General features: G+C 40.4%; 1 protein-coding gene across 5 annotated transcripts in view; it reads left to right on the top strand.

Annotated features, from left to right (window-relative positions):
* LOC128688376 (ankyrin repeat, PH and SEC7 domain containing protein secG-like) overlaps positions 1 to 27,761 on the top strand; it is a 106,488-nt gene that overhangs the window by 49,374 nt on the left and 29,353 nt on the right. For 4 of the 5 annotated variants that reach the window (XR_011391687.1, XM_070082397.1, XM_070082404.1 and 1 more), the window contains one exon: positions 9,615 to 9,728. The exons of the other annotated variant lie outside the window; for it this stretch is intronic. Coding sequence is in view for 3 of the 4 variants with exons in the window: in XM_070082397.1 (XP_069938498.1) it covers positions 9,615 to 9,728 (114 nt within the window). In the remaining variant the exon portion in view is untranslated. Of the gene's footprint in view, positions 1 to 9,614; positions 9,729 to 27,761 lie in introns of those variants that run through there. 5 annotated transcript variants of the gene reach the window in all.

The following is a 27,761-nucleotide window of genomic DNA, read 5'->3' on the forward strand; positions in this document are numbered from 1 at the left end:
AGATGAGTCTTCTCTGGCTGATGAAAGTTTGCTGCCGCCCTCTTCCTCGTCCCAGCGTCCTCCTCCTTGTGACCGGGGTGTCCACACGATGAACCTCTACCACCACCTTCATCGATGCCTTCCGACCAGAGATCGTCACGCCCCCGCCAGCCTCACCAGCACCAACAACCGCCTCCTGCTGCTCAGCTGCCATGGACACAAGCTCCGGACTGGCCGATGGCACAGCCGTGGAGACCACATCTGTAGACGGGAACATGTTATGCAAAACCGACGATAATGTAGCATCCAATTCCTCCACTTCTGCTATCGCCTGGTCCTCCCCAAAATCCTGCTGTACCACCTGCGATGCAGGCAACTCGGGAGACGTCAGCTCCAATTCTGACTCCACCACTGACTCCTCAGTCTCCTCACTCCAAAGGTGACCATGCCCACCATCTCCTTGTCATCTATGTGTGGGAGCCTCCTGCCCAACGTCATTTGTTGCTTCACCGGCCGGCCTCCTGGCCTGCCCTCACTGCTCACACGCTGCCGCCATATGATCATAGGCTCCGCAAAGGCAGCCCGTCCATCGTTGGCCAGCATATGACACCATGACCTGCGTGCAGAAGTCATTAAGGTACACATATGACGGTATGGCCTGGCGAAGAGACATCTTAAGGGTAAACGTACCTTCATGGAGACCAGCATTCACCCCAGCCTCCAACTTGCTGTGTTTTGAAGATTGAGACACTTATGCAACATATGGGAATCTTTATTCAGGAAACGTTTCGCCACACAGTGGCTTCATCAGTCCGATACAAAGTAGAAAGGCGTAAGGAGAGGAGGAGTTTGAGGTAATCAGTCCCTCAGCCTGGAGTCGATGTGTTCAGTCCATCAATCTTGTAGATCGATGTGTTCAGTCCATCAATCTTGTAGATTGATAGACTAAACACATCGACTCCAGGCTGAGGGACTGATTACCTCAAACTCCTCCTCTCCTTACGCCTTTCCACTTTGTATTGGACTGATGAAGCCACTGTGTGGCGAAACGTTTCCTGAATAAAGATTCCCATATGTTGCATAAGTGTCTCAATCTTCAACTAGTCGGTTTTTCAAACCATTCGTCATTGCTGTGTTTTGCCATGTGTACCACTCCGTATCTGCTGAAAACACTGCGGAGATCCATTGCATCGGCCTCGAAGGGCACGTTACGCAGTTTTACCCATGTGTATTGTCGTGAGACATCCGCCATATGCACATGCACTGCAGGGAACACATCTACGCAGACCTCACTCCCTAGTTCTCCGTATCCAACTTTGGCTACGCCATATCTCTACCAAGCATAAAGATATTGTTTTTTGTTGGGTCCCTGGTCATGTTGACGTACAGGGCAATAAACAGGCAGACACTGCTGCACAGTCAGCAGTACATGACCTACCAGTTTCATATACAGGTGTTCCATTTACGGACTATTTTGCTGTAATAGCTACCCACCCTCACACCCATTGGCAACAACGTTGGTCTAATCTACTCGGTAACAAACTTCATTCTATTAAACCGAGTACAGGTTACTGGCCGTCTTCTTATCAGTGCCGAGGTTGGGAGTTAAGTTTAATACGTTTATTATGCACCCCATACCCATCCAGTGGGATACATAATGGGTCCAGGGACTGGGCCTCAAAGTTTTTATAGCTGAGCAAGTTACAGAGGTAATGAACTCACAATTTACAGAGGTAATGAACTCCAGGTAGGTCTAGTCACAATCATGACAACTTACAAAGGTATTTACAGATTACAGAGGTGCACAATGGGTCCAGGGACCGGGCTCCAAAGTTTTGATGGCTGAACTAGGTACAAGGTAATGAACTCACAAGCTACAAAGGTAATGAACTCACAAGTTACAAAGGTAATGAATACTGTAAGAATGGTTACTTACGTGTATACATGGCTGCAATCATGAACAAATTTTAGAGTAATGAGCAATTCACACTTCCACACCCGGTCACAACTGTAGTGAGTTATTGGTGCAAATGTTGATTGCTGAGTCTCTCTCTCTCTCACACACACACACACACACACACATACAAATTCATACACACACACATAATCACACACACACACACACACACACACACACACACACACACACACACACACACACACACACACACACACACACACACACAGAAGTAAGACACGAGAGAGAGGGGTGGGTAGATTGCATTTTCCTAGACTGCAGGAAGGCCTTTGACACAGTTCCCCACAAGAGATTAGTGCAGAAGCTGGAGGATCAGGCGCACGTAAAATGGAGGGCACTGCAATGGATAAGGGAATACCTGACAGGGAGGCAGCAACGAGTCATGGTACGTGAAGAGGTATCACAGTGGGCGCCTGTTACGAGCGGGGTCCCACAGGGGTCAGTTCTAGGACCAGTGCTATTTTTGATATATGTGAACGACATGATGGAAGGAATAGACTCTGAAGTGTCCCTGTTCGCAGATGACGTGAAGTTGATGAGAAGAATTAAATTGGACGAGGATGAGGCAGGACTGCAAAGAGACCTGGACAGGCTGGACACCTGGTCCAGCAAATGGCTTCTCGAATTCAATCCAGCCAAATGCAAAGTCATGAAGATTGGGGAGGGGCAAAGAAGACTGCAGACAGAGTATAGGCTAGGTGGACAAAGACTACAGACCTCACTCAGGGAGAAAGACCTTGGGGTGACCATAACACCGAGCACATCACCGGAGGCACACATCAACCAAATAACCGCTGCAGCATACGGGCGCCTGGCAAACCTGAGAATAGTGTTCCGATACCTTAATAAGGAATCGTTCAAGACACTGTACACTGTGTATGTTAGGCCCATACTGGAGCATGCAGCACCAGTCTGGAACCCACACCTGGTCAAGCACGTCAAGAAGTTAGAGAAAGTACAAAGGTTTGCAACAAGGCTAGTCCCAGAGCTCAAGGGAATGTCGTACGAGGAAAGGTTAAGGGAAATCGGACTGACGACATTGGAGGACAGAAGGGTCAGGGGAGACATGATAACGACATACAAGATACTGCGGGGAATAGACAAGGTGGACAGAGATAGGACGTTCCAGAGAGGGGACACAGGGACAAGGGGTCACAACTGGAAGCTGAAGACTCAGACGAGTCACAGGGACGTTAGGAAGTATTTCTTCAGTCATAGAGTTGTCAGCAACTGGAATAGCCTAGCAAGTGAAGTAGTGGAGGCAGGAACCATACATAGTTTTAAGAAGAGGTATGACAAAGCTCAGGAAGCAGAGAGAGAGAGGATCCAGTAGCGATCAGTGAAGAGGCAGGGCCAGGAGCTGAGTCTCGACCCCTGCAACCACAATTAGGTGAATTAGGTGAGTACACACACATACACAAACTCATACACACACACACACACACACACTCATACACACACACACACACTCATACACACACACACACTCATACTCACACACACAAGCAAGACTGGATCTTGTGTTCACCCTGAGCAGTTCAGACATTGAGGACATCACTTACGAGAGGCCCCTTGGAGCTAGCGATCATGTGGTGCTGAGTTTTGATTATATAGTAGAGTTACAAGTGGAGAAGGTAACAGGAACTGAAGGGGTCAGGCCAAACTATAAAAGGGGGGACTACACAGGTATGAGAAACTTCCTGCAGGAGGTTCAGTGGGACAGAGAAATGGTAGGAAAATCAGTAAACGAGATGATGGAATATGTGGCAACAAAGTGCAAGGAGGCAGAGGAAAGTTTTGTTCCCAAGGGAAACAGAAATAATAGGAAGACCAAAACGAGTCCTTGGTTTACCCGAAGGTGTAGGGAGGCAAAAACTAAGTGCAACAGAGAATGGAAAAGGTACAGGAGGCATAGGACCCAGGAAAACAAGGAGATTAGTAGAAGATCCAGAAACGAGTATGCACAGATAAGGAGGGAGGCCCAGCGACAGTATGAAAACGACATAGCATCGAAAGTCAAATCTGACCCGAAACTGCTGTATAGCCACATTAGGAGGAAGACAACAGTCAAGGACCAGGTGATAAGGCTGAGGAAAGAAGGTGGAGAACTCACAAGAAATGATCAAGAGGTATGTGAGGAGCTCAACACGAGATTTAAGGAAGTATTTACAGTAGAGTCAGGAAGGACTCTGGGGGGACAGACCAGATGAGGACACCAGCAAGGAATACACCAACAAGTGTTGGACGACATACATACAGATGAGGAGGAGGTGAAGAAACTGCTAAGGGACATCGATACCTCAAAGACAATGGGACCGGACAACATCTCCCCGTGGGTCCTTAGAGAGGGAGCAGATATGTTGTGCGTGCCACTTACCACAATCTTCAACACGTCCCTGGAAACTGGGCAACTACCTGAGGTATGGAAGACGGCAAATGTAGTTCCCATTTTTAAAAAAGGAGACAGAAAAGAGGCACTAAACTATAGACCTGTGTCATTGACGTGTATAGTATGCAAAATTATGGAGAAGATTATCAGGAGGAGAGTGGTGGAGCACCTGGAACGGAACAAGAGTATAAATGCCAACCAGCACGGATTCATGGAAGGCAAATCCTGTGTCACAAACCTTCTGGAGTTTTATGATAAAATAACAGAAGTAAGACACGAGAGAGAGGGGTGGGTTGATTGCATCTTCTTGGACTGCAAGAAGGCCTTTGACACAGTTCCTCACAAGAGATTAGTGCAGAAGCTAAAGCATCAGGCGCATATAACAGGAAGGGCACTGCAATGGATCAGAGAATACCTGACAGGGAGACAACAACGAGTCATGGTACGTAATGATGTATCACAGTGGGCACCTGTGACGAGCGGGGTCCCACAGGGGTTGGTCCTAAGACCAGTGCTATTTTTGGTATATGTGAACGACATGATGGAAGGGTTAGACTCAGAAGTGTCCCTGTTTGCAGATGATGTGAAGTTAATGAGGAGAATTAAATCTGATGAGGACCAGGCAGGACTTCAAAGAGACCTGGACAGACTGGACACCTGGTCCAGCAAATGGCTTCTCGAATTTAATCCTGCCAAATGCAAAGTCATGAAGATAGGGGAAGGGCACAGAAGACCACAGACCGAGTATAGGCTAGGTGGCCAAAGACTGCAAACCTCACTCAAGGAGAAAGATCTTGGGGTGAGTATAACACCGAGCATGTCTCCGGAAGCACACATCAACCAGATAACTGCTGCAGCATATGGGCGCCTGGCAAACCTGAGAACAGCATTCCGATACCTTAGTAAGGAATCGTTCAAGACACTGTACACCGTGTATGCCAGGCCCATACTGGAGTATGCAGCACCTGTTTGGAACCCGCACTTGATAAAGCACGTCAAGAAACTAGAGAAAGTACAAAGGTTTGCGACAAGGTTAGTTCCAGAGCTAAGGGGAATGTCCTATGAAGAAAGATTAAGGGAAATCGGCCTGACGACACTGGAGGACAGGAGGGTCAGGGGAGACATGATAACGACATATAAAATACTGCGTGGAATAGACAAGGTGGGCAAAGACAGGATGTTCCAGGGAGGGGACACAGAAACAAGAGGCCACAATTGGAAGTTGAAGACACAAATGAGTCAGAGAGATATTAGGAAGTATTTCTTCAGTCATAGAGTTGTAAGGCAGTGGAATAGCCAAGAAAATGACGTAGTGGAGGCAGGAACCATACACAGTTTTAAGACGAGGTTTGATAAAGCTCATGGAGCGGGGAGAGAGAGGGCCCAGTAGCAACCGGTGAAGAGGCGGGGCCAGGAGCTAAGACTCGACCCCTGCAACCACAAATAGGTGAGTACAAATAGGTGAGTACACACACACACACACACACACACACACACACACACACACACGCACACACACACACACACACTCACACACTCATACACATACACACAAACACACACACACACACACACACACACACACACACACACACACACACACACACACACACACACACACACACACACACACATGCACATATGTGGTAATGCTTTATTTACAGCTAGCAAAGTCAGGGTATTTCTCCAGAATGGTCTGTAATATACCACTGTGGATAAAATACTTAGCCATTTCTTGAACACTTCTGAGTGAGTTGTTTCTAAATTCATTAATTTTATTGCACTACAGTACATAATGACGCAGGGTGTGACAATAATCCATCTGGCAAAGTTTACATTTCGTTTGGTCTACATCTGGTGGTGGTGATTTAACCTGCCAAAGATACTTGTAACCCAGCCGGAGCCGGGCGGTAGTGACATCCAAGAGTCTGCTTATTTTGTTGGATGCACCATAGACATGTGGCTCCTCCTGCATGATAGAATGATGATAGATGGACTCACTGGTGTCAATCTCCCTGAGCCTTAAGTCCATAAAATTCAGCTGAAGTTCTTTTCGTATTATTGTTCTCAAACTACTACCTGACAAGCCAAGATTGTAATCTACTCCCTCTTTGAAAGCATACAGCTTAGCCAATTTATCAGTTCTATCATGCATCTGAAGACCAATGTGAGATGGAATCCACAGCATGTGCACTCTGACTCCATTGTCCACAATCCTACCATACCTGTGTCTGGCTTCTGACACAAGCATGCCACAATTTATGCTTAATGAGTTGAGAGCATTTATGGATGACAGAGAATCAGTTACAATTAAACTGTCAATCTTTGATACATAGATGCATTTCAGTGCAAGGAGTATGGCAAACAGTTCTGTCTGAAGGGTAGAGGCCCAATTATTGATTGGGCCTCTACCCTTCAGACAGAACTGTTTGCCATACTCCTTGCACTGAAATGCATCTATGTATCAAAGATTGACAGTTTAATTGTAACTGATTCTCTGTCATCCATAAATGCTCTCAACTCATTAAGCATAAATTGTGGCATGCTTGTGTCAGAAGCCAGACACAGGTATGGTAGGATTGTGGACAGTGGAGTCAGAGTGCACATGCTGTGGATTCCCGAGGTTGGGAGACTACTCTCTCCTGCCTTCGCATTGGCCACACTAATCTTACTCATGGGTATCTCATGGAGAGGCACCCCGTTCCTCTCTGTGAGAAGTGTCAGGTTCCAGTATCGGTTAGCCACATTCTGTTAGACTGCCCTCTCTATCAACGAGCACGCAGAATTTACCTCCAACATCGTCTCCGCTCTACTACTCTCTCTTTACCTTCCCTTCTTGCTGATGGACCCTCCTTTAATCCTGACTCTCTCATTGACTTCTTGACAACGACTGATTTACTCTACAAACTCTCATGATGATACCTTTCGCACTCCCCTCAGCCCTTTCTACCTCAATCTCATGCTACCCTCTACCCCTGCACTATCCACTGCCCCACTGTTCTCTGTAACCTACTAATCATCCCTCTCCCTTTTCCCACCTGATACCCTTGCTTCCTTCCTGCCCTGCAGTGCTGTATAGCCCTTGCGGTTTAGCGCTTCTTTTTTATTATAATAATAATATTACGTATCTGATACAAACATAAAATATAACACAAAAAATAATCATGCGAGTCAAAGCTAAATATAGAAGAGAAGAGAGTCCTGGTGATGGAGTTTAGCACAGCATCAGCAAAGTTTCAGTGGTCTTATCATAGCAAATGTACAGTATGATATTTTCTGTGGAGTCGAAAGTGAAAATGACTTCCACACCAATGAACACAGGCAGCCAAAACTTCAGTAGTTGGTCAATGGAGAATGTCGGAGAGAGCAACGGTCAGCAAGCTGTATGTAGTGACGCAGCGCAACATATTAGACAGATGCCAACTGGTGCATTAAAAAGAACGGCTTTGCGTAAACTTTCGTTGGCTATGGGATCCAAAGGAAAACTGTCCATATTGCCTTCAAAAGGGAAATTGTCGATATAGCATGCAAAAGGTGAATTTTAGATATGTTGCGCCTTTTCTCTCAAGGCGATTCGCAGGGCTGTAAGACAAAAAAACACAACAGTTAAAAAGCCTGACAGTCATTCACACGCTAGGTAGAAGACCTTTATAAGAGAGGGTGAGGACCAAGAAAAATTACGTTAATAAACAAAAGTCAAGTCATAATGTAAATACACAACACCAAGAATAATATAACAATAACATATGAGTTGCACTTCATACTTAATAAAGATCTGATGGGAGCAGACACTCAATTGAAGGGTCCCTCTTAAACTGCCACTGGGTGGGGAAAAAAGGTAGGGGGCGGGAAAAGTGAGGTGACATTGCCTGCCATTTACCATTCATTCATGCTTCCTCTCGCTTAACTAATGAATTTTTCCTTTACAAAACACTTTGATAAATTAGACACATGTGCAACTCTTGGGTATCTTTATCGAGGAAGCGTTTCGCCACACAGTGGCTTCATCAGTCCATACAAAGGAGAAACTTGAAGAACAGGAGGAGAATGAGGTAATCAGTCCCTCAACCTTGAGTCGATGTGGTCAGTCCATCAATCTTGAATAGAATATGGCATATGTGCGGAGAAGCAGCTTATAAACCATAGGCAGGAGAGGTGCAGCAGTCGTAGGTGGTGTCACATTTGTCCAATGCGGAAGTAGGTCGTGCCCAAGGGTTAGGCAAGTGAAGAATTTCCAAGTATTAAGATCCCAAGAAGTTGCAGTGTCTGACAGGATTGTTGATGAATGGTTCAGAGAACCGACATGTTGTTAAATTAGACACATGTGCAACAATTGGGTATCTTTATTGAGGAAACGTTTCGCCACACAGTGGCTTCATCAGTCCATACTGATGAACGTATCGGTTCTCTGAACCATTCATTAACAATCCTGTCAGACACTGCAACTTCTTGGGATCTTAATACTTGGGAATTCTTCACTTGCCTAACCCTTGGGAACGACCTATTTCCGCATTGAACAAATGTGGCACCACCTACGACTGCTGCACCTCTTCTGCCTACGGTTTATAAGCTGCTTCTCCGCACATATGCCGTATTCTATTCAAGATTGATGGACTGACCACATCGACTCAAGGTTGAGGGACTGATTACCTCACTCTCCTCCTGTTCTTCAAGTTTCTCCTTTGTATGGACTGATGAAGCTACTGTGTGGCGAAACGTTTCCTCAATAGAGATACCCAAGAGTTGCACATGTGTCTAATTTATCAACGTGTCGGTTCTCTGAACCATTCATCAACAAAACACTTTGAGTTCATTATTTATGTTCCCTATTTCCTTCTTGAATTTGATATGTTTATCTGTTCATTGTTTTTAAGTACCATTGGACGGGAGAATATGGCTCTGTAGAAAATAAAACGTATTTGTCCTCACTTCTTCTTTCACATTACTTCTTAGTAGTGTCATTCTTTTATTTCTATCCTTTACATGATGAACATCTGTGATTTGATTGATATACCAAGGTGAGGTGAAGTATAAAATTGTTTTGGAGATTCAAATGACGCTTTTTTATTAATTTCGGCTAAAATTAGGAAATTTATATTTAAAATACTAATTCACAAGGGCCGGGTCACAAACTGGTAAAAACCCGGGCGGGACAACTCGGGCGAACCTGCTACTACTACTAATTAATAGTTTTATTTTACTAAAACTGACAACGAAAATCAACATGTTTTCCCACTTGTAGTAAATAATTTTAACCTTTCTTTACAGCTGAGAATGAGGTACATGAAATGGGAAAACTTTAATTTCCTTCTCTGCACTACAACTACCTTCATCTTCATTATAGATATTACATCATGTTCTAAAAGCACAAACATGAGAGAGGTATGAAAACGAAATTTTTCAAAAATTAAGTAAATGTTTTCATGCACAGCTACTTACACTAGCAAACAAAATTGAACTTTTTATCCAGTTGAGAAACCAAATTGGTTGATTTAAGATAAAACTGATGAGCTGATCAAGAATCTGAGCTTCATCTCTATCACTTAAGATTTTTAAATCTTATTATCAATATTACCTAAAAATCATCGGTATTATATTAGATATTACATTAGATATTAATCTTTCTGAAAATAAATTCATTATATACATATATTTCTGCTTAAATAGCAACGCTTTCTTGCCGAATAAGACAAGCTAAAATTTTGCCGAATAAGACAAGCAATAATTTTGCAAAAATCATTTTGAACTTAACGAAAAAATATATTTAATTTTTTGGTGTATTAAATTACTGTAAACTAATCTAAAATATATTTAGTTGGATTAGGCAAAATTAAGTATCGTTTGCTATAATAAGGTTAGGTAAGTTTCCTAAGGTTCTTTTGGTACAAAATTATTAATTTTTATATTAACATAAATGAAAAAATATACATTTAAACGTATAAGAGAAAATTTTAGAAAGGACTTAATTTTAAATGTGTTCTTGCTAATTGACCAGTTTTACCTATTTGGCACGACATATATAAGGATTCGAACCCATACTGTTTTGGTCCGCCTCATGGTGAGTGAAAACCACATGATGCTCTAACCCACAGGACCACAAAATCCCACAAAGAATCACTCACCCAACAGAGCTAGGTGGTTTACCATGATCTGAGGACATATGGTTAGAATCCTTGGCTAGTATTAGTGTTGTTATTGATCAATACCACTCGTTCATGAATGCAATAATATAAAATACTGTTTGCTGAGGTTAGTACACCAAACGGGGAGGAGAATGAAATTAGCTCTGAGGCACCCACACCACCGCAAGTTCTCAGATCACCATAAAACCCCTAGCTCTGCTGGGTGCGTGATACTTTGTAGGATTTTGTGGTCCTGTGGGTTAGATCATCATGTTGCTTTTGCTCACCATGAGGCGGGCCAAAAACCCATGGGTTCGAATCCTTGGCTAGTCGCAGTGTTGTTATTGATCAATACCACTCATTTGTGGGTACAATAATATATACTTATATATATATATATATATATATATATATATATATATATATATATATATCTTTCTTTCAACACACCGGCCGTATCCCACCGAGGCGGGGTGGCCCAAAAGGAAAAACGAAAGTTTCTCCTTTTACATTTAGTAATATATACAGAAAGGGTTACTAGCCTTTTGCTCCCGGCATTTTAGTCTCCTCTTACAACACGCATGGCTTATGGAGGAAGAGTTCTGTTATATATATATATATATATATATATATATATATATATATATATATATATATATATATATATATATATATATATATATATATATAAATATATATATATATATATATATATATATATATATATATATATATATATATATATATATATATATATATATATATATATATATATATATATATATATATATGCAATTAGATCACAGTAAACAGGTGATTTCAGAATATGCAAAACAACCACTGTGAAAGAATAGTGAAATTCCAAGCGCTTTCATGACTTCTCACATTATCAAGGACATACAGTTCCTTGATAATGTGAGAAGTCACGAAAACGCTTGGAATTTCACTATTCTTTCACAGTGGTTGTTTTGCATATTCTGAAATCACCTGTTTACTGTGATCTTATTGCATATACAGTGGACCCCCGCATAACGATCACCTCCGAATGCGACCAATTATGTAAGTGTATTTATGTAATTGCGTTTGTACGTGTATGTTTGGGGGTCTGAAATGGAATAATCTACTTCACAATATTCCTTATGGGAACAAATTCGGTCAGTACTGGCACCTGAACATACTTCTGGAGTGAAAAAATATCGTTAACCGGGGGTCCACTGTATATATACAGTGGACCCCCCGGTTAACAATATTAACTGGGGGTCCACTGTAAATATACAGTTTACCCCCGGTTAACGATATTTTTTCACTCCAGAAGTATGTTCAGGTGCCAGTACTGACCGAATTTGTTCCCATAAGGAATATTGTGAAGTAGATTATTCCATTTCAGACCCCCAAACATACACGTACAAACGCAATTACATAAATACACTTACATAATTGGTCGCATTCGGAGGTGATCGTTATGCGGGGGTCCACTGTATATATACATTATATATATATATATATATATATATATATATATATATATATATATATATATATATATATATATATATATATATATATATATATATGAGAGTTCATCATATGCCGAAATTATCGTAAGGCGAATTAATTTTCCCCATAAGAAATAATGAAATCAAATTAATCCGTTCCTGACACCCCAGAGTATGGAAAAAAAAAAATTTTACTACATGAAATATTAATTTTAATACACACAAACTGAAGAAGACATGCACAGTTAATACTCTACTAAGAATAGAATACATGACACTTACCTTTATTGAAGATCTGGTGATGATTGATGGGATGGGAGGAGGGGAGAGTGTGGAAGTTGTTATTGTTTAGAAGGGGAATCCCCTTCCATTAGGACTTGAGATATCAAGTCCTTTTCCGGGGTTACTTCCCTTCTTCTTTTAATGCCACTAGGACCAGTTTGAGAGTCGCTGGACCTCTGTCGCACAACATATCTGTCCATAGAGCTCTGTACCTCACATTCCTTTATGATTTGTCTAAAGTGGTTCACAACATTGTCATTGTAATAGTCACAAGCACAGCTTGCAATAGCTGTGTGAGGGTGATTTTCATCCATAAAGGTTTGCACTTCAAGCCACTTTGCACAGATTTCCTTAATCTTTGAAGTAGGCAACTTCTTCAATTTCTCTCTCCCCTCCTCCGAAGCAGTTTCCTCAGGTCTGGCCTCTTGCTGTTGAAGATGATCTAGCAGCTCATCAGTGGTTAGTTCTTCATTGTCCTCCTTCACCAACTCTTCCACATCCTCCCCTCTAACCTCCAACCCCAAGGACTTCCCCAATGCCACAATTGATTCCACAACTGGCATAGCCTTCTCAGGCTTAGCCTCAAACCCTTCAAAATCCCTTTTGTCTACACATTCTGGCCACAGTTTCTTCCAAGCAGAGTTCAAGGTCCTCTTAGTCACTCCCTCCCAAGCCTTACCTATAAGGTTTACACAGCGGAGGATACTAAAGTGATCTCTCCAAAACTCTCTTAGAATCAATCGAGTGTCTGAGGTCACTTCAAAGCACTTTTGAAACATAGCTTTTGTGTAGAGTTTTTTAAAGTTTGAAATGACCTGCTGGTCCATGGGCTGCAGGAGAGGAGTGGTATTAGGAAGCAAAAACTTCACTTTGATATAGCTCATGTCCCCAGAAATTCGCTCTGCCAAGTCTGAAGGATGACAAGGAGCATTGTCTAATACCAGGAGGCGCTCAAGGTCCAATTTATTTTCCAGGAGGTAATTTTTCACAGTGGGGGCAAATGCATGGTGTAACCAGTCATAGAAAAAGTCCCTAGTGACCCATGCCTTACTGCTTGCCCTCCACAGCACACACAAATTAGCCTTGAGCCTGAACGCTCTGGGAGTTTCAGAGTGATACACTAATAAAGGCTTCACTTTGCAATCACCACTAGCAATAGCACACATCAAGAGAGTAAGCCTGTCTTTCATAGGCTTATGTCCAGGGAGTGCCTTTTCCTCCTGAGTAATGTAGGTCCTGTTTGGCATTTTCTTCCAAAACAGGCCTGTTTCGTCACAATTAAACACCTGTTCAGGTTTCAGTCCTTCACTGTCTATGTACTCCTTGAATTCCTTCACATATTTTTCAGCCGCTTTTTGGTCCGAACTAGCAGCCTCACCATGCCTTATCACACTATGTATGCCACTACGATTCTTAAATCTCTCAAACCAACCTTTGCTGGCCTTAAATTCACTCACATCACTAGTTGCAGGCATTTTTCTAATTAAATCGTCATGCAACTTCCTAGCCTTTTCACATATGATCGCTTGAGAGATGGTATCTCCTGCTATCTGTTTTTCGTTTATCCACACCAACAACAGTCTCTCAATATCTTCAAGTACTTGCAATCTCTGTTTCAAAAACAAACTTGCATCTTTTGCAAGAACAGCTTCCTTGATTGCTGTTTTGTTGGCCACAATAGTAGCAATGGTTGATTGGGGTTTAGTATACAACCTGGCCAGCTTCGAGACACGCACTCCACTTTCTTACTTATCAATTATCTCTTTCTTCATTTCCATAGTAATTTTCACCCTTTTTCCCGCAAGGTTGGCACTAAAAGCTTTCTAGGGGCCCATGGTGACTTATTTTGCAGCTAAAATCACTAAAAACACTGTGATAATATGAAATGTACCGAATGTATGCCTGGATGCGACCGCACTGGCTGGCTTGTAAACATTGGCATGCACGGGGCAGTTGAGGCCACATGTGGGACGTGTCCCGGACGAATTGCATGAGGCGAGGCAAAATTTTTGCGTTAAAATGTATCGTATGGCGGATTTAACGTAATGCGATGCCATCGTAAGGCGGGGGTCCACTGTATATATATATATATATATATATATATATATATATATATATATATATATATATATATATATATATATATATATATATATATATATATATATATATATATATATATATGTGTATGTATATATATATACAGCAGACCGTTATTTAACATGGTAGTTACGTTCCTGAAAACACCGTGTTAGGTAAAAACCGTGTTAGATGAACTGAAGAACTTATGGGAAAAATAGAGTTACATTCCTGAGAGCCCCAAAAAAGCCAAAGAACTTTTTTTTTAGGCCTCCACATCTTACAAAATGAAAAGTGAATATGTAATTGCAGTTCATTGTTGTGATGTATTATGTTGTTTTTACTGCCTTAGACTACAAATGTAACAGAAATAATAGTATTTCTTACCATAAATTGTGGGTGCTGGTGTTTGTGAATGATTGTGAAGAGTGGAGAGTTATGCTGTGGCCCTACTGGTCTGAGGTGGATGGTAGAAGTCTTGGTACTGAAGTTGATGGTTGTACTGGAGTGTCTAACTTTGTCATTCAGTCAATAAAGTCGTTCAGCAAGTCAGTCAAGTGATTCAGTAAGTCAGTCAAGTGATTCAGTAAGTCAGTCAAGTGATTCAGTAAGTCAGTCAAGTGATTCAGTAAATCAGTCAAGTCGTTCAGTAATTTATTTATTTATTTATTTATTTATTTATTTATTTATTAACAATTTGAGCACACATACAGAGGTACAAAAAAATACAGATAAGAGCAGCATGCCAAAGCCACTTATACTATGCATAGCATTATGGGCTGGCTTAAAATTAACTTAAGATTAACTAAGCAATGATGAAATCAGTGATAAAACATTAATGTAAACAGATTACTATAAAGCACAAGTGAGTATTACAAAGACAGGTCATATGGTTGCATGCATTGTTGTACATTCAGTCGTATGGAGTATTCTGTTAGGTAGTGTATTTAAAAAATAATAAAGTAAGATTGGGTTTTAGGTTTAACATTTATGTGATATAATTGTGAGAAACATTTAAGATATACAATTTATAAGGTTCAGTTATTCAGTATTTATTTGGTTTTGGGTGAGTAAGTGATCTTTGAGAAGAGACTTGAATTTATAAACAGGTAGTGTTTCTTTTATATTTACAGGTAATGAATTCCAGATTTTAGGGCCTTTTATGTGCATTGAGTTTTTGCATAGTGTGAGATGGACACGAGGAACATCAAAGAGTGATCTGTGCCTTGTGTTATGGTCATGTGTTCTGTTGAGGTTGGCAAGGAGATGTTTGAGGGGAGGGTTAATATCAGAGTTAAGTGTTCTATGTATGTAATAGGTGCAGTAATAAGTATGGATGTTTTGTATGGTGAGTAGGTTTAGTGTATTGAATATTGGTGGAGTGTGCTGCCTGTAGTGAGAATTTGTTATCATTCTAACTGCAGCCTTTTGTTGGGTAATTAGTGGTCTGAGATGGTTAATTGTTGTTGAGCCCCATGCACAAATTCCATAGGTGAGATAGGGGTAAATAAGAGAGTGATATAGGGCCAGGAGGGCTGACTGTGGAGCATAGTACCGTATCTTTGATAGTATGCCTACAGTCTTGGAAATTTTCTTAGAAATTTGTTGTATATGTGTATGAAATTTGAGTCTATTATCAAGGTGGATTCCTAAGAATTTTCCCTCTGCTAGCTTTGTGATAGGTGATCCGTTTATCATTATGTTAAGAGGGACATCTGTAGCTCTGTTACCAAACTGAATGAAGTAGGTTTTGTCAATGTTTAGTGTAAGTTTGTTAGTCCTCATCCAGGTAGATATTTTCTGTAATTCGGTATTTACAGTATTGGCTAGCGTGACTGGGCTCGGGTGGGAGAAGACGTATGTAGTGTCATCTGCAAATAGTGTGGGTTTGAGTAATTGCGAAGCATTTGGTAGGTCATTTATGTATAGGACAAAGAGAAGAGGGCCAAGGACACTTCCCTGTAGGACACAAACTGTAATTGGTTGTGCAGAAGAGTTTGCCCCATTTGCGTACACATATTGGCTTCTGTTGCTGAGGTATGACTTGAGGTAGTTGAGGGAGTGCCCTCTTATACCATAGTGTGACAATTTTACGTGGAGCAAGTCATGGTCAACTGTATCAAAAGCTTTACGTAAGTCAATGAAGATCCCCAGTGGGACTTCTTTTTTCTCTATTGCAGTGTATATATGTTCTAGCATGTGTATAATAGCATCATTAGTATTTTTATTAGGCCTGAATCCAAATTGGCAGGGGTTGAGTATGTTTAGGGAGATAAGGTAGGAGTAGATTCGTTTATGAATTAATTTTTCGAAGATTTTTGAGAGAGGGTGTAAGTTGGATATTGGCCTATAGTTATTCAACTCTGTTTGGTCTCCTCCTTTGTGGATCGGGGTGACCCTTGCTATTTTGAGTACTGTAGGGAAGGTGGAGGATTCAATAGATTTGTTAAAGAGTGTTGCAATGATTGGTGATAGCACTTGTGACACTTTTTTGTATATAAAGGGTGGTAAGGTATTTAAATCTCCTGCCTTGTTTTTTAGTGCGTTGATAATAAGGGAGACTTCGTATGGGTTAGTCGGAGCTAGGAACAGTCTGTTCGGGTAGTTGCCGGTGAGGTAGTCATTTGGTGGGGTATCTGAGCTTGGGATTTTATTGGCAAGGTTTTGTCCTAGCAAGTCAGTCAAGTCATTCAATAAGTCAGTCAAGTCATTCAGTAAGTCAGTCAAGACATTCAGTAAGTCAGTCAAGTCATTTAATAAGTCAGTCAGGTCGTCCAGTTAGTCAATTCATTCAGTAAGTCATTCAGTAAATCAGTCAAGTCATTCAGTTAGTCAATCAAATCATTCAGTAAGCCAGTCAAATCATTCAGGAGGTCAGTCAAGTCACTCAGTAAGTCAGTCACTCAGTCATTCAGTAAGCAGTCAGTCACTAAGTCAGTCAGTCAGTCACACAAACTTACGTTTACTTTTCGTTAATTCTAAGACTTAAATGTTTACACTTTTTCTTGCCACTTTGAGCAACACTGGGATGCTTACTGGGTGTCATGATTGCTTGGTAGATACAAGATATAGCAATTAAAAGATCAAAACACAATTCACAATCACAAGCTTGTAGCAGAGAAGAAGTTGGACTGGACACGTATGAGGTACAAATGCTTTGATGGTGGGGTGGTGTCCGGGGGGGGGCTGGGGACGGTGGGAGGTCTCCCCAGCTGAACCACAACAAGGCTTCCCGCAAACTGAACGGTGTTAAATTCATCATACGACGTGTTACATAAAATTGTGCCGCAATTCTTCAATCGTGCTATACTCAAATCGTGCTAAATAACGGTCTACTGTATATATATATATATATTTTTTTTTTTTTTTTTATTATCACACTGGCCGATTCCCACCAAGGCAGGGTGGCCCGAAAAAGAAAAACTTTCACCATCATTCACTCCATCACTGTCTTGCCAGAAGGGTGCTTTACACTACAGTTTTTAAACTGCAACATTAACACCCCTCCTTCAGAGTGCAGGCACTGTACTTCCCATCTCCAGGACTCAAGTCCGGCCTGCCGGTTTCCCTGAATCCCTTCATATGAGGCGACTAAAATGCCGGGAGCAATGGGCTAGTAACCCCTTCTCCTGTATACAATTACTAAAAAAGAGAAGAAGAAAAACTTTATAAAACTGGGTTGCTTAAATGTGCGTGGATGTAGTGCGGATGACAAGAAACAGATGATTGCTGATGTTATGAATGAAAAGAAGTTGGATGTCCTGGCCCTAAGCGAAACAAAGCTGAAGGGGGTAGGAGAGTTTCAGTGGGGGGAAATAAATGGGATTAAATCTGGAGTATCTGAGAGAGTTAGAGCAAAGGAAGGGGTAGCAGTAATGTTAAATGATCAGTTATGGAAGGAGAAAAGAGAATATGAATGTGTAAATTCAAGAATTATGTGGATTAAAGTAAAGGTTGGATGCGAGAAGTGGGTCATAATAAGCGTGTATGCACCTGGAGAAGAGAGGAATGCAGAGGAGAGAGAGAGATTTTGGGAGATGTTAAGTGAATGTATAGGAGCCTTTGAACCAAGTGAGAGAGTAATTGTGGTAGGGGACTTGAATGCTAAAGTAGGAGAAACTTTTAGAGAGGGTGTGGTAGGTAAGTTTGGGGTGCCAGGTGTAAATGATAATGGGAGCCCTTTGATTGAACTTTGTATAGAAAGGGGTTTAGTTATAGGTAATACATATTTTAAGAAAAAGAGGATAAATAAGTATACACGATATGATGTAGGGCGAAATGACAGTAGTTTGTTGGATTATGTATTGGTAGATAAAAGACTGTTGAGTAGACTTCAGGATGTACATGTTTATAGAGGGGCCACAGATATATCAGATCACTTTCTAGTTGTAGCTACACTGAGAGTAAAAGGTAGATGGGATACAAGGAGAATAGAAGCATCAGGGAAGAGAGAGGTGAAGGTTTATAAACTAAAAGAGGAGGCAGTTAGGGTAAGATATAAACAGCTATTGGAGGATAGATGGGCTAATGAGAGCATAGGCAATGGGGTCGAAGAGGTATGGGGTAGGTTTAAAAATGTAGTGTTAGAGTGTTCAGCAGAAGTTTGTGGTTACAGGAAAGTGGGTGCAGGAGGGAAGAGGAGCGATTGGTGGAATGATGATGTAAAGAGAGTAGTAAGGGAGAAAAAGTTAGCATATGAGAAGTTTTTACAAAGTAGAAGTGATGCAAGGAGGGAAGAGTATATGGAGAAAAAGAGAGAAGTTAAGAGAGTGGTGAAGCAATGTAAAAAGAGAGCAAATGAGAGAGTGGGTGAGATGTTATCAACAAATTTTGTTGAAAATAAGAAAAAGTTTTGGAGTGAGATTAACAAGTTAAGAAAGCCTAGAGAACAAATGGATTTGTCAGTTAAAAATAGGAGAGGAGAGTTATTAAATGGAGAGTTAGAGGTATTGGGAAGATGGAAGGAATATTTTGAGGAATTGTTAAATGTTGATGAAGATAGGGAAGCTGTGATTTCGTGTATAGGGCAAGGAGGAATAACATCTTGTAGGAGTGAGGAAGAGCCAGTTGTGAGTGTGGGGGAAGTTCGTGAGGCAGTAGGTAAAATGAAAGGGGGTAAGGCAGCCGGGATTGATGGGATAAAGATAGAAATGTTAAAAGCAGGTGGGGATATAGTTTTGGAGTGGTTGGTGCAATTATTTAATAAATGTATGGAAGAGGGTAAGGTACCTAGGGATTGGCAGAGAGCATGCATAGTTCCTTTGTATAAAGGCAAAGGGGATAAAAGAGAGTGCAAAAATTATAGGGGGATAAGTCTGTTGAGTGTACCTGGTAAAGTGTATGGTAGAGTTATAATTGAAAGAATTAAGAGTAAGACGGAGAATAGGATAGCAGATGAACAAGGAGGCTTTAGGAAAGGTAGGGGGTGTGTGGACCAGGTGTTTACAGTGAAACATATAAGTGAACAGTATTTAGATAAGGCTAAAGAGGTCTTTGTGGCATTTATGGATTTGGAAAAGGCGTATGACAGGGTGGATAGGGGGGCAATGTGGCAGATGTTGCAAGTGTATGGTGTAGGAGGTAGGTTACTGAAAGCAGTGAAGAGTTTTTACGAGGATAGTGAGGCTCAAGTTAGAGTATGTAGGAAAGAGGGAAATTTTTTCCCAGTAAAAGTAGGCCTTAGACAAGGATGTGTGATGTCACCGTGGTTGTTTAATATATTTATAGATGGGGTTGTAAGAGAAGTAAATGCGAGGGTCTTGGCAAGAGGCGTGGAGTTAAAAGATAAAGAATCACACACAAAGTGGGAGTTGTCACAGCTGCTCTTTGCTGATGACACTGTGCTCTTGGGAGATTCTGAAGAGAAGTTGCAGAGATTGGTGGATGAATTTGGTAGGGTGTGCAAAAGAAGAAAATTAAAGGTGAATACAGGAAAGAGTAAGGTTATGAGGATAACAAAAAGATTAGGTGATGAAAGATTGAATATCAGATTGGAGGGAGAGAGTATGGAGGAGGTGAACGTATTCAAAGGCGTATGACAGGGTGGATAGGGGGGCAATGTGGCAGATGTTGCAAGTGTATGGTGTAGGAGGTAGGTTACTGAAAGCAGTGAAGAGTTTTTACGAGGATAGTGAGGCTCAAGTTAGAGTATGTAGGAAAGAGGGAAATTTTTTCCCAGTAAAAGTAGGCCTTAGACAAGGATGTGTGATGTCACCGTGGTTGTTTAATATATTTATAGATGGGGTTGTAAGAGAAGTAAATGCGAGGGTCTTGGCAAGAGGCGTGGAGTTAAAAGATAAAGAATCACACACAAAGTGGGAGTTGTCACAGCTGCTCTTTGCTGATGACACTGTGCTCTTGGGAGATTCTGAAGAGAAGTTGCAGAGATTGGTGGATGAATTTGGTAGGGTGTGCAAAAGAAGAAAATTAAAGGTGAATACAGGAAAGAGTAAGGTTATGAGGATAACAAAAAGATTAGGTGATGAAAGATTGAATATCAGATTGGAGGGAGAGAGTATGGAGGAGGTGAACGTATTCAGATATTTGGGAGTGGACGTGTCAGCGGATGGGTCTATGAAAGATGAGGTGAATCATAGAATTGATGAGGGAAAAAGAGTGAGTGGTGCACTTAGGAGTCTGTGGAGACAAAGAACTTTGTCCTTGGAGGCAAAGAGGGGAATGTATGAGAGTATAGTTTTACCAACGCTCTTATATGGGTGTGAAGCGTGGGTGATGAATGTTGCAGCGAGGAGAAGGCTGGAGGCAGTGGAGATGTCATGTCTGAGGGCAATGTGTGGTGTGAATATAATGCAGAGAATTCGTAGTTTGGAAGTTAGGAGGAGGTGCGGGATTACCAAAACTGTTGTCCAGAGGGCTGAGGAAGGGTTGTTGAGGTGGTTCGGACATGTAGAGAGAATGGAGCGAAACAGAATGACTTCAAGAGTGTATCAGTCTGTAGTGGAAGGAAGGCGGGGTAGGGGTCGGCCTAGGAAGGGTTGGAGGGAGGGGGTAAAGGAGGTTTTGTGTGCGAGGGGCTTGGACTTCCAGCAGGCATGCGTGAGCGTGTTTGATAGGAGTGAATGGAGACAAATGGTTTTTAATACTTGACGTGCTGTTGGAGTGTGAGCAAAGTAACATTTATGAAGGGATTCAGGGAAACCGGCAGGCCAGACTTGAGTCCTGGAGATGGGAAGTACAGTGCCTGCACTTTGAAGGAGGGGTGTTAATGTTGAAGTTTAAAAACTGTAGTGTAAAGCACCCTTCTGGCAAGACAGTGATGGAGTGAATGATGGTGAAAGTTTTTCTTTTTCGGGCCACCCTGCCTTGGTGGGAATCGGCCGGTGTGATAATAAAAAAATAAATAAATATATGTCGTGCCGAATATGTAAAACTGGTCAATTAGCAAGAACTCATTTAAAATTAAGTCCTTTCTAAAATTTTCTCTTATACGTTTAAAGATGAATTTTTTTCATGAATGTTAATGTCACAGACCGGGCCGCGGGGGCGTTGACCCCCGGAACTCTCTCCAGGTAAACGCCAGGTAACCTTATTATAACAAGAACAATTTATTTTAGCCTAAAGATGAATTTTTTTCATGAATGTTAATGTCACAGACCAGGCCGCGGGGGCGTTGACCCCCGAAACTCTCTCCAGGTAAACTCCAGGTAAAACAATAATTTAATACTAAACAAACACAGTAAAATACATTTTTTTCGTTAGGTTCAGAATGACTTTCGCGAAATTATTGCATATACAAATTTTTGCTTGTCCTATATGGCAAGATGAGCGCTGCTATTTAAGCCAAGATCGCAAGTTCTGCCTATTCGGCACGACATATATATATATATATATATATATATATATATAATATATATATATATATATATAATATATATATATATATAATATATATATATATAATACAGTGGACCCCCGCTTAACGATCACCTCCAAATGCGACCAATTATGTAAGTGTATTTATGTAAGTGCGTTTGTACGTGTATGTTTGGGGGTCTGAAATGGACTAATCTACTTCACAATATTCCTTATGGGAAAAAATTCGGTCAGTACTGGCACCTGAACATACTACTGGAATGAAAAAAGTTCGTTAACCCTTCAGAGGGCAAGGCAGACTAAAATGCAGATTTTGAAAGTGATTTCGTATGAGGAGATAGAGCCACTCGATGTAAGGTCACTGAGACCATCCAAACAGAGTTGTGAAAGTAACATCTCGGGCAATTGCAGATATTCGAACACCGAGTATATGCGGTCCTGCCCGTTTGGGGTATAACAATTTAGAATGTTGCAAGGTTGCAATTGTTGAAAAAAAACGAAATAAATATTTTTTAAATTTATTATAAAAGTAGACAATATAAAAAACATAAATGGAACTTGTTTCTGAACAATTTATAAGCAGTAAAAAAATAGAAGTAGGAACTACTTATCAACAATGACACATTGCAATGAGATACAACTTACAAATGAAATATTCTTGAGTTCCCTGAGAAAGAACAATCCTTTTACATCACTAATTTCTGCAATGAAACTTTATGAAACAATTTCTATCCTTCTTGATGGATAGATTTACTTTGCATGTGGCACAGGAAAATGAAGATGCGACATGATTATTCTTGTTGCTGCAATACTTGCATGTAAGCAAGTATCTTCTTCTTGTTCAATTTCTTCTTTTTGGATGGTGGCATAGCTTCCTTCTCATCTGTTGGCACCTCTGCATCTTGTGGCAAGTATTCATCATCAGTTTCCACCACTTCCAGGTCATCTGGATCTTGATCTGAGTCACTGTCATCCCAAACACAGACAAATTTCGACTTATCCTTGGAGGACTCACCGTAGAACAATTTCTTATTGATCTGGAAGGACAATAAAAACGTTCTGTACACACCCAGACCATTACTGAATTCATATATACACTACCAAATTTTATGGAAATATTTATATACCGAAACTTGAAAACTGCACCTAAAAGGGCAGGAACGACTGTGCTTGGTCATATTTTGTTGCACTTTTTTCATTTGCATGGTGCACTCGTAATATGCTTCACAACGCCTTCATATATATATCAAAATATGGCTAAACTATTCATTTACACACTAGACACACAAATCAGTACTTACCGACATTGTATTGGGTGAAATGCTTCAGTATATAAGGAGCACTATACCGAGAAACACGAGTTTTGGCGCCGGCAAGGTAGAAGTGTTTACATTCTGCTGTCTCGACCAATGGGAAGCGAGCAGCCGCCATCACCGCTCAGCCTGGGCGACTCAGGGAAGGTCTGTGATTGGTCAGAAATAGAGAATGGGAACCTAGATACGCGGCGGGAGTTGTAGGACGTGCGCAAAAAACCACGCTATGATGACCGCCTACACTCGGGTCTGCCCGGTAAAGGGTGTCCACTGTATATATATATATATATATATATATATATATATGTCGTGCCGAATATGTAAAACTGGTCAATTAGCAAGAACTCACTTAAAATTAAGTTCTTTCTAAAATTTTCTCTTATACATTTAAAGATATTTTTTTTCATTAATGTTGATGTAAAAATTTATAATTTTGCACCAAAAGGAACTTAGAAAACTTACCTAACCTTATTATAACAAGTGCAATTTATTTTAGCCTAACCCAACTAAATATATTTTAGATTTGTTTAAAATAATTTAATACTAAACAAACACAGTGAAATATATTTTTTTGTTAGGTTCAGAATGATTTTGGCGAAATTATTGCATACACAAATTTTCACTTGTCCTATATGGCAAGATGAGCGTTGCTATTTAAGCCAAGATCGCAAGTTCTTCCTATTCGCATAGTTTCTGTGATATACAACTCCACGGTAAATGATGTCACCAAGACAGTCATCACGGAGACGAAATATGAGGGAAACCTCATATTATTGCACACATACACACACACACACACACATATATATATATATGTATATATATATATATGTGTGTGTGTGTGTGTATGTGTGCAATAATATGAGGTTTCCCTCATATTTCGTCTCCGTGATGACTGTCTTGGTGACATCGTTTACCGTGGAGTTCTATATCACAGAAACTATGCATGGTGGACTATAATTAAGTTCACATGTGAATTTACCGTTCCCAAATTAGTTAACACATATGTTGTAAACATGAACTGAAAACTTTGGTCAGTGTTATTAGTAATTGGTACTCATAATAAACCATATTCCGTTATTTAATCATAATTTCCCACAATAAAGGCTCAAACTTGGATGTGTAAATACATATAGCAAATTTTTTCTTCATTATGCATGAAATAGCAAGCAGTTTTATGTTCATTTTGTAATTACAGTGGACCCCCGGTTAACGATATTTTTTCACTCCAGAAGTATGTTCAGGTGCCAGTACTGACCGAATTTGTTCCCATAAGGAATATTGTGAAGTAGATTAGTCCATTTCAGACCCCCAAACATACATGTACAAACACACTTACATAAATACACTTACATAATTGGTCGCATTCGGAGGTAATCGTTATGCGGGGGTCCACTGTATATATAATACAGTGGAACCTGGGCTTACGAACTTGATCCGTTCCATGACCTTGTTCGTATCCTGATTTGTTCGTATGCTGAGTCAATCTTCCTCATTTAAATTAATTGAAAATCCATTAATCCATTCCAGTGGAATTCCTGCTCTCAAAGGCAGGAAAAATACACTTCAATATAACGCTAATATCAACTCTACGGCTTATTTATCTGCCATAATTGATCTAATATGACATAATAAACAATATAAATAACTTAGAAACCTGATATTTACTCTAGAATGCATAAAACCTGTCATTACGTATGTGGCTAGTAGTGGTGCCGGCAGCGGAGGAGAGTTTATTGTTTGGAAACAGGACAAAATTCTCCTTCAATATGACGCTAATATCAACTCTACAGCGTATTTATCTTTCACAATTGTTCTAATATGACAAAATAAACAAATAAATAACATGGAAACCTGATATATACTCTAGAGTGAATAAAATGTCACTATGTGGCAAGTGGAGGCGGCCATAACCGCTCCCACATTGTTGTGGTATTCACTACCATCTAGTGACGGTTTTTCAAAGCAGTCTATTATTATTATAGTACATTATATTATTATTATACGCATTATTATTATATTATATTATTATTATTATTATTATTATTATTATTATTATTATTATTATTATTGTGGAAAATTGCATTTACTTTTATGTATTATTATATACATAACAGTAAATGAACATTGATAATTATTATTTATCAGTTAGACAAGTAGGAATTTGGGACACCTAGGTCGCAAAAAATGTCCCCCTTCGACACCTACCACTGTCATATCCACAAGTTGCTCTGGACATATTAATTAAATGAAATATACATACACCAGGAATACTGGTAAATATATAAATTTGTGGACTGTATATTAAAATTAAAAAAGGATTATATATACACACATTTACATAACAGAAGGAAAATATATCTTAATATCACTCACCAATTTGACTGGAGATTAATGTGTGTCATACTCAGAAAACCTCAGTCTAACTAGATCTATGAAAATAATGCTGGCCAGAATTATACACAAATCTAGAGAGCTTATCTGAGGTTCCTGGAGCTGTCTTGTCCAGTCGTCTGATATCTCAAGTTATGCAGGAATGCATGTCCAGCAATTTTGCCTCCTATTTGAGAGGTGCCAGCCCAATTTCAACCTCTAGAGCACGAAAATTCCTTCCCATCACACCAACGTTGTACATAATTCAAACCCAAGATGGTGAGTCTCCTCCTGCGCAGGCACAGGCTCAGTTTCCCATTTTCCATCACATAAATTTTATTAAATACAATATAGCCCATCTATTTATCTATAAATTACTGTATTTCCGGAAAATATATACCGTATTTTCCACACTGCGGCCGGCCGGAGTTCGTTGCTAAACGATTCAAATTACTCCTTCCTTTAGGAGACGATTCCAGCCAGTTCTGGCTTGAGTGGCTGTTCTCCTAGTAGGTCTTACTACGATTTCATCTTCCGGCATCACTTGGTCTGCGTTATCTTCGATATCACTCGTGTCATTTTCCCTCAGATTTTCATTTACGTTTGATTGAACACCTAATTCCAAGGGAATCAATTTATTAATTGTGCGTAAACTTTCCTGGCCACGACACAACACTTTGACATTCCTGACAACACCTTGTGTATCTGGGTACAGTGTCAATACTTTGCCAAGAGGCCACAATGTTCGATGTTGTTCAGTGTCAATTAACACAATGTCACCTGGTTGAATGGTCTGTCGATTTACTGCCTCTGTCGCACCATAAAAGTGTTCACGTAGTGTAAGAAGATATTCCTTATGCCACACATTAGACCAATGATCAATTACTTTATTTAACATTTTAAATTTATTACACAACACAGCCGCATCATTGTAATCTTCATCACTTTCTTCGATTATCTCTATAGACAGGGGCAGCTTCCAATTTCCTTCCACATATTAGGTGAGAAGGTGTTAATACATCTGCATCAGGTGTATCACTCATGTACGAAAGAGGCCTATTATTTATACAATTTTCTGCCTCCACTAACACTGCACGGAATTCTTCCAAATTAATTCTCTTCCAGTGTAGTACTTTGCGGAGACACCTCTTCACTGTGCCTATCAGTCTTTCATACAGCCCCCCCTGCCAAGGGGCTCTAGGAGTAATAAATTTCCAGGTACACCCTCGCTGGGTTAACAGAGATTGAACATCATTACTATTATTTAATTCTATCAAGTGTTGAGCACCTGCTACAAAATTTGTGGCATTATCCGAAATCATCAATCTCGGACAGGATCTCCTAGCTGCAAATTTTCGAAACAGCTGTATAAACTGTTCTGCAGACAAGTCCTGTGCCACTTCTAAATGAACTGCCCTAGTAGCAGTACAGGTGAACAAACAAACATACACTTTCAGTGGAACACCATTTGACGTACCTGTTAAAATTATTGGACCACTATAGTCTACACCTTTTACATCGAATGGTTTCACTAATTGTACACGCTCCTTTGGCAATAGTGGAGGACCTGGGTACATATAGGATCTGGCATCCACACGGCGACATATTACACAAGATTTAATCACCCTTTGTACACTTTGCCGTCCTTGTGGAATCCAGAAAGTTTCCCTAATACAATTTAAGGTATCTTGTACCCCACCATGCATTACATTTTTATGGGCATTTAGAACAATCAAATTTGTTAGATGATGAGTTTTGGGCAGTAAGATAGGGTGTTTAGCATAATCACCCAATTCAGCATTTTGTAACCTACCTCTGCACCTAGTTACATTGTTCTCTAAATACAGCCCCAATTTCTCTGTTATAGAACCTTTCACAATTTTTCTTTCCATCATCAATTTAATCTCATTTCCATAG

Source organism: Cherax quadricarinatus, chromosome 1, assembly GCF_038502225.1.
Source record: "Cherax quadricarinatus isolate ZL_2023a chromosome 1, ASM3850222v1, whole genome shotgun sequence".
Lineage (NCBI taxonomy): Eukaryota > Metazoa > Arthropoda > Malacostraca > Decapoda > Parastacidae > Cherax > Cherax quadricarinatus.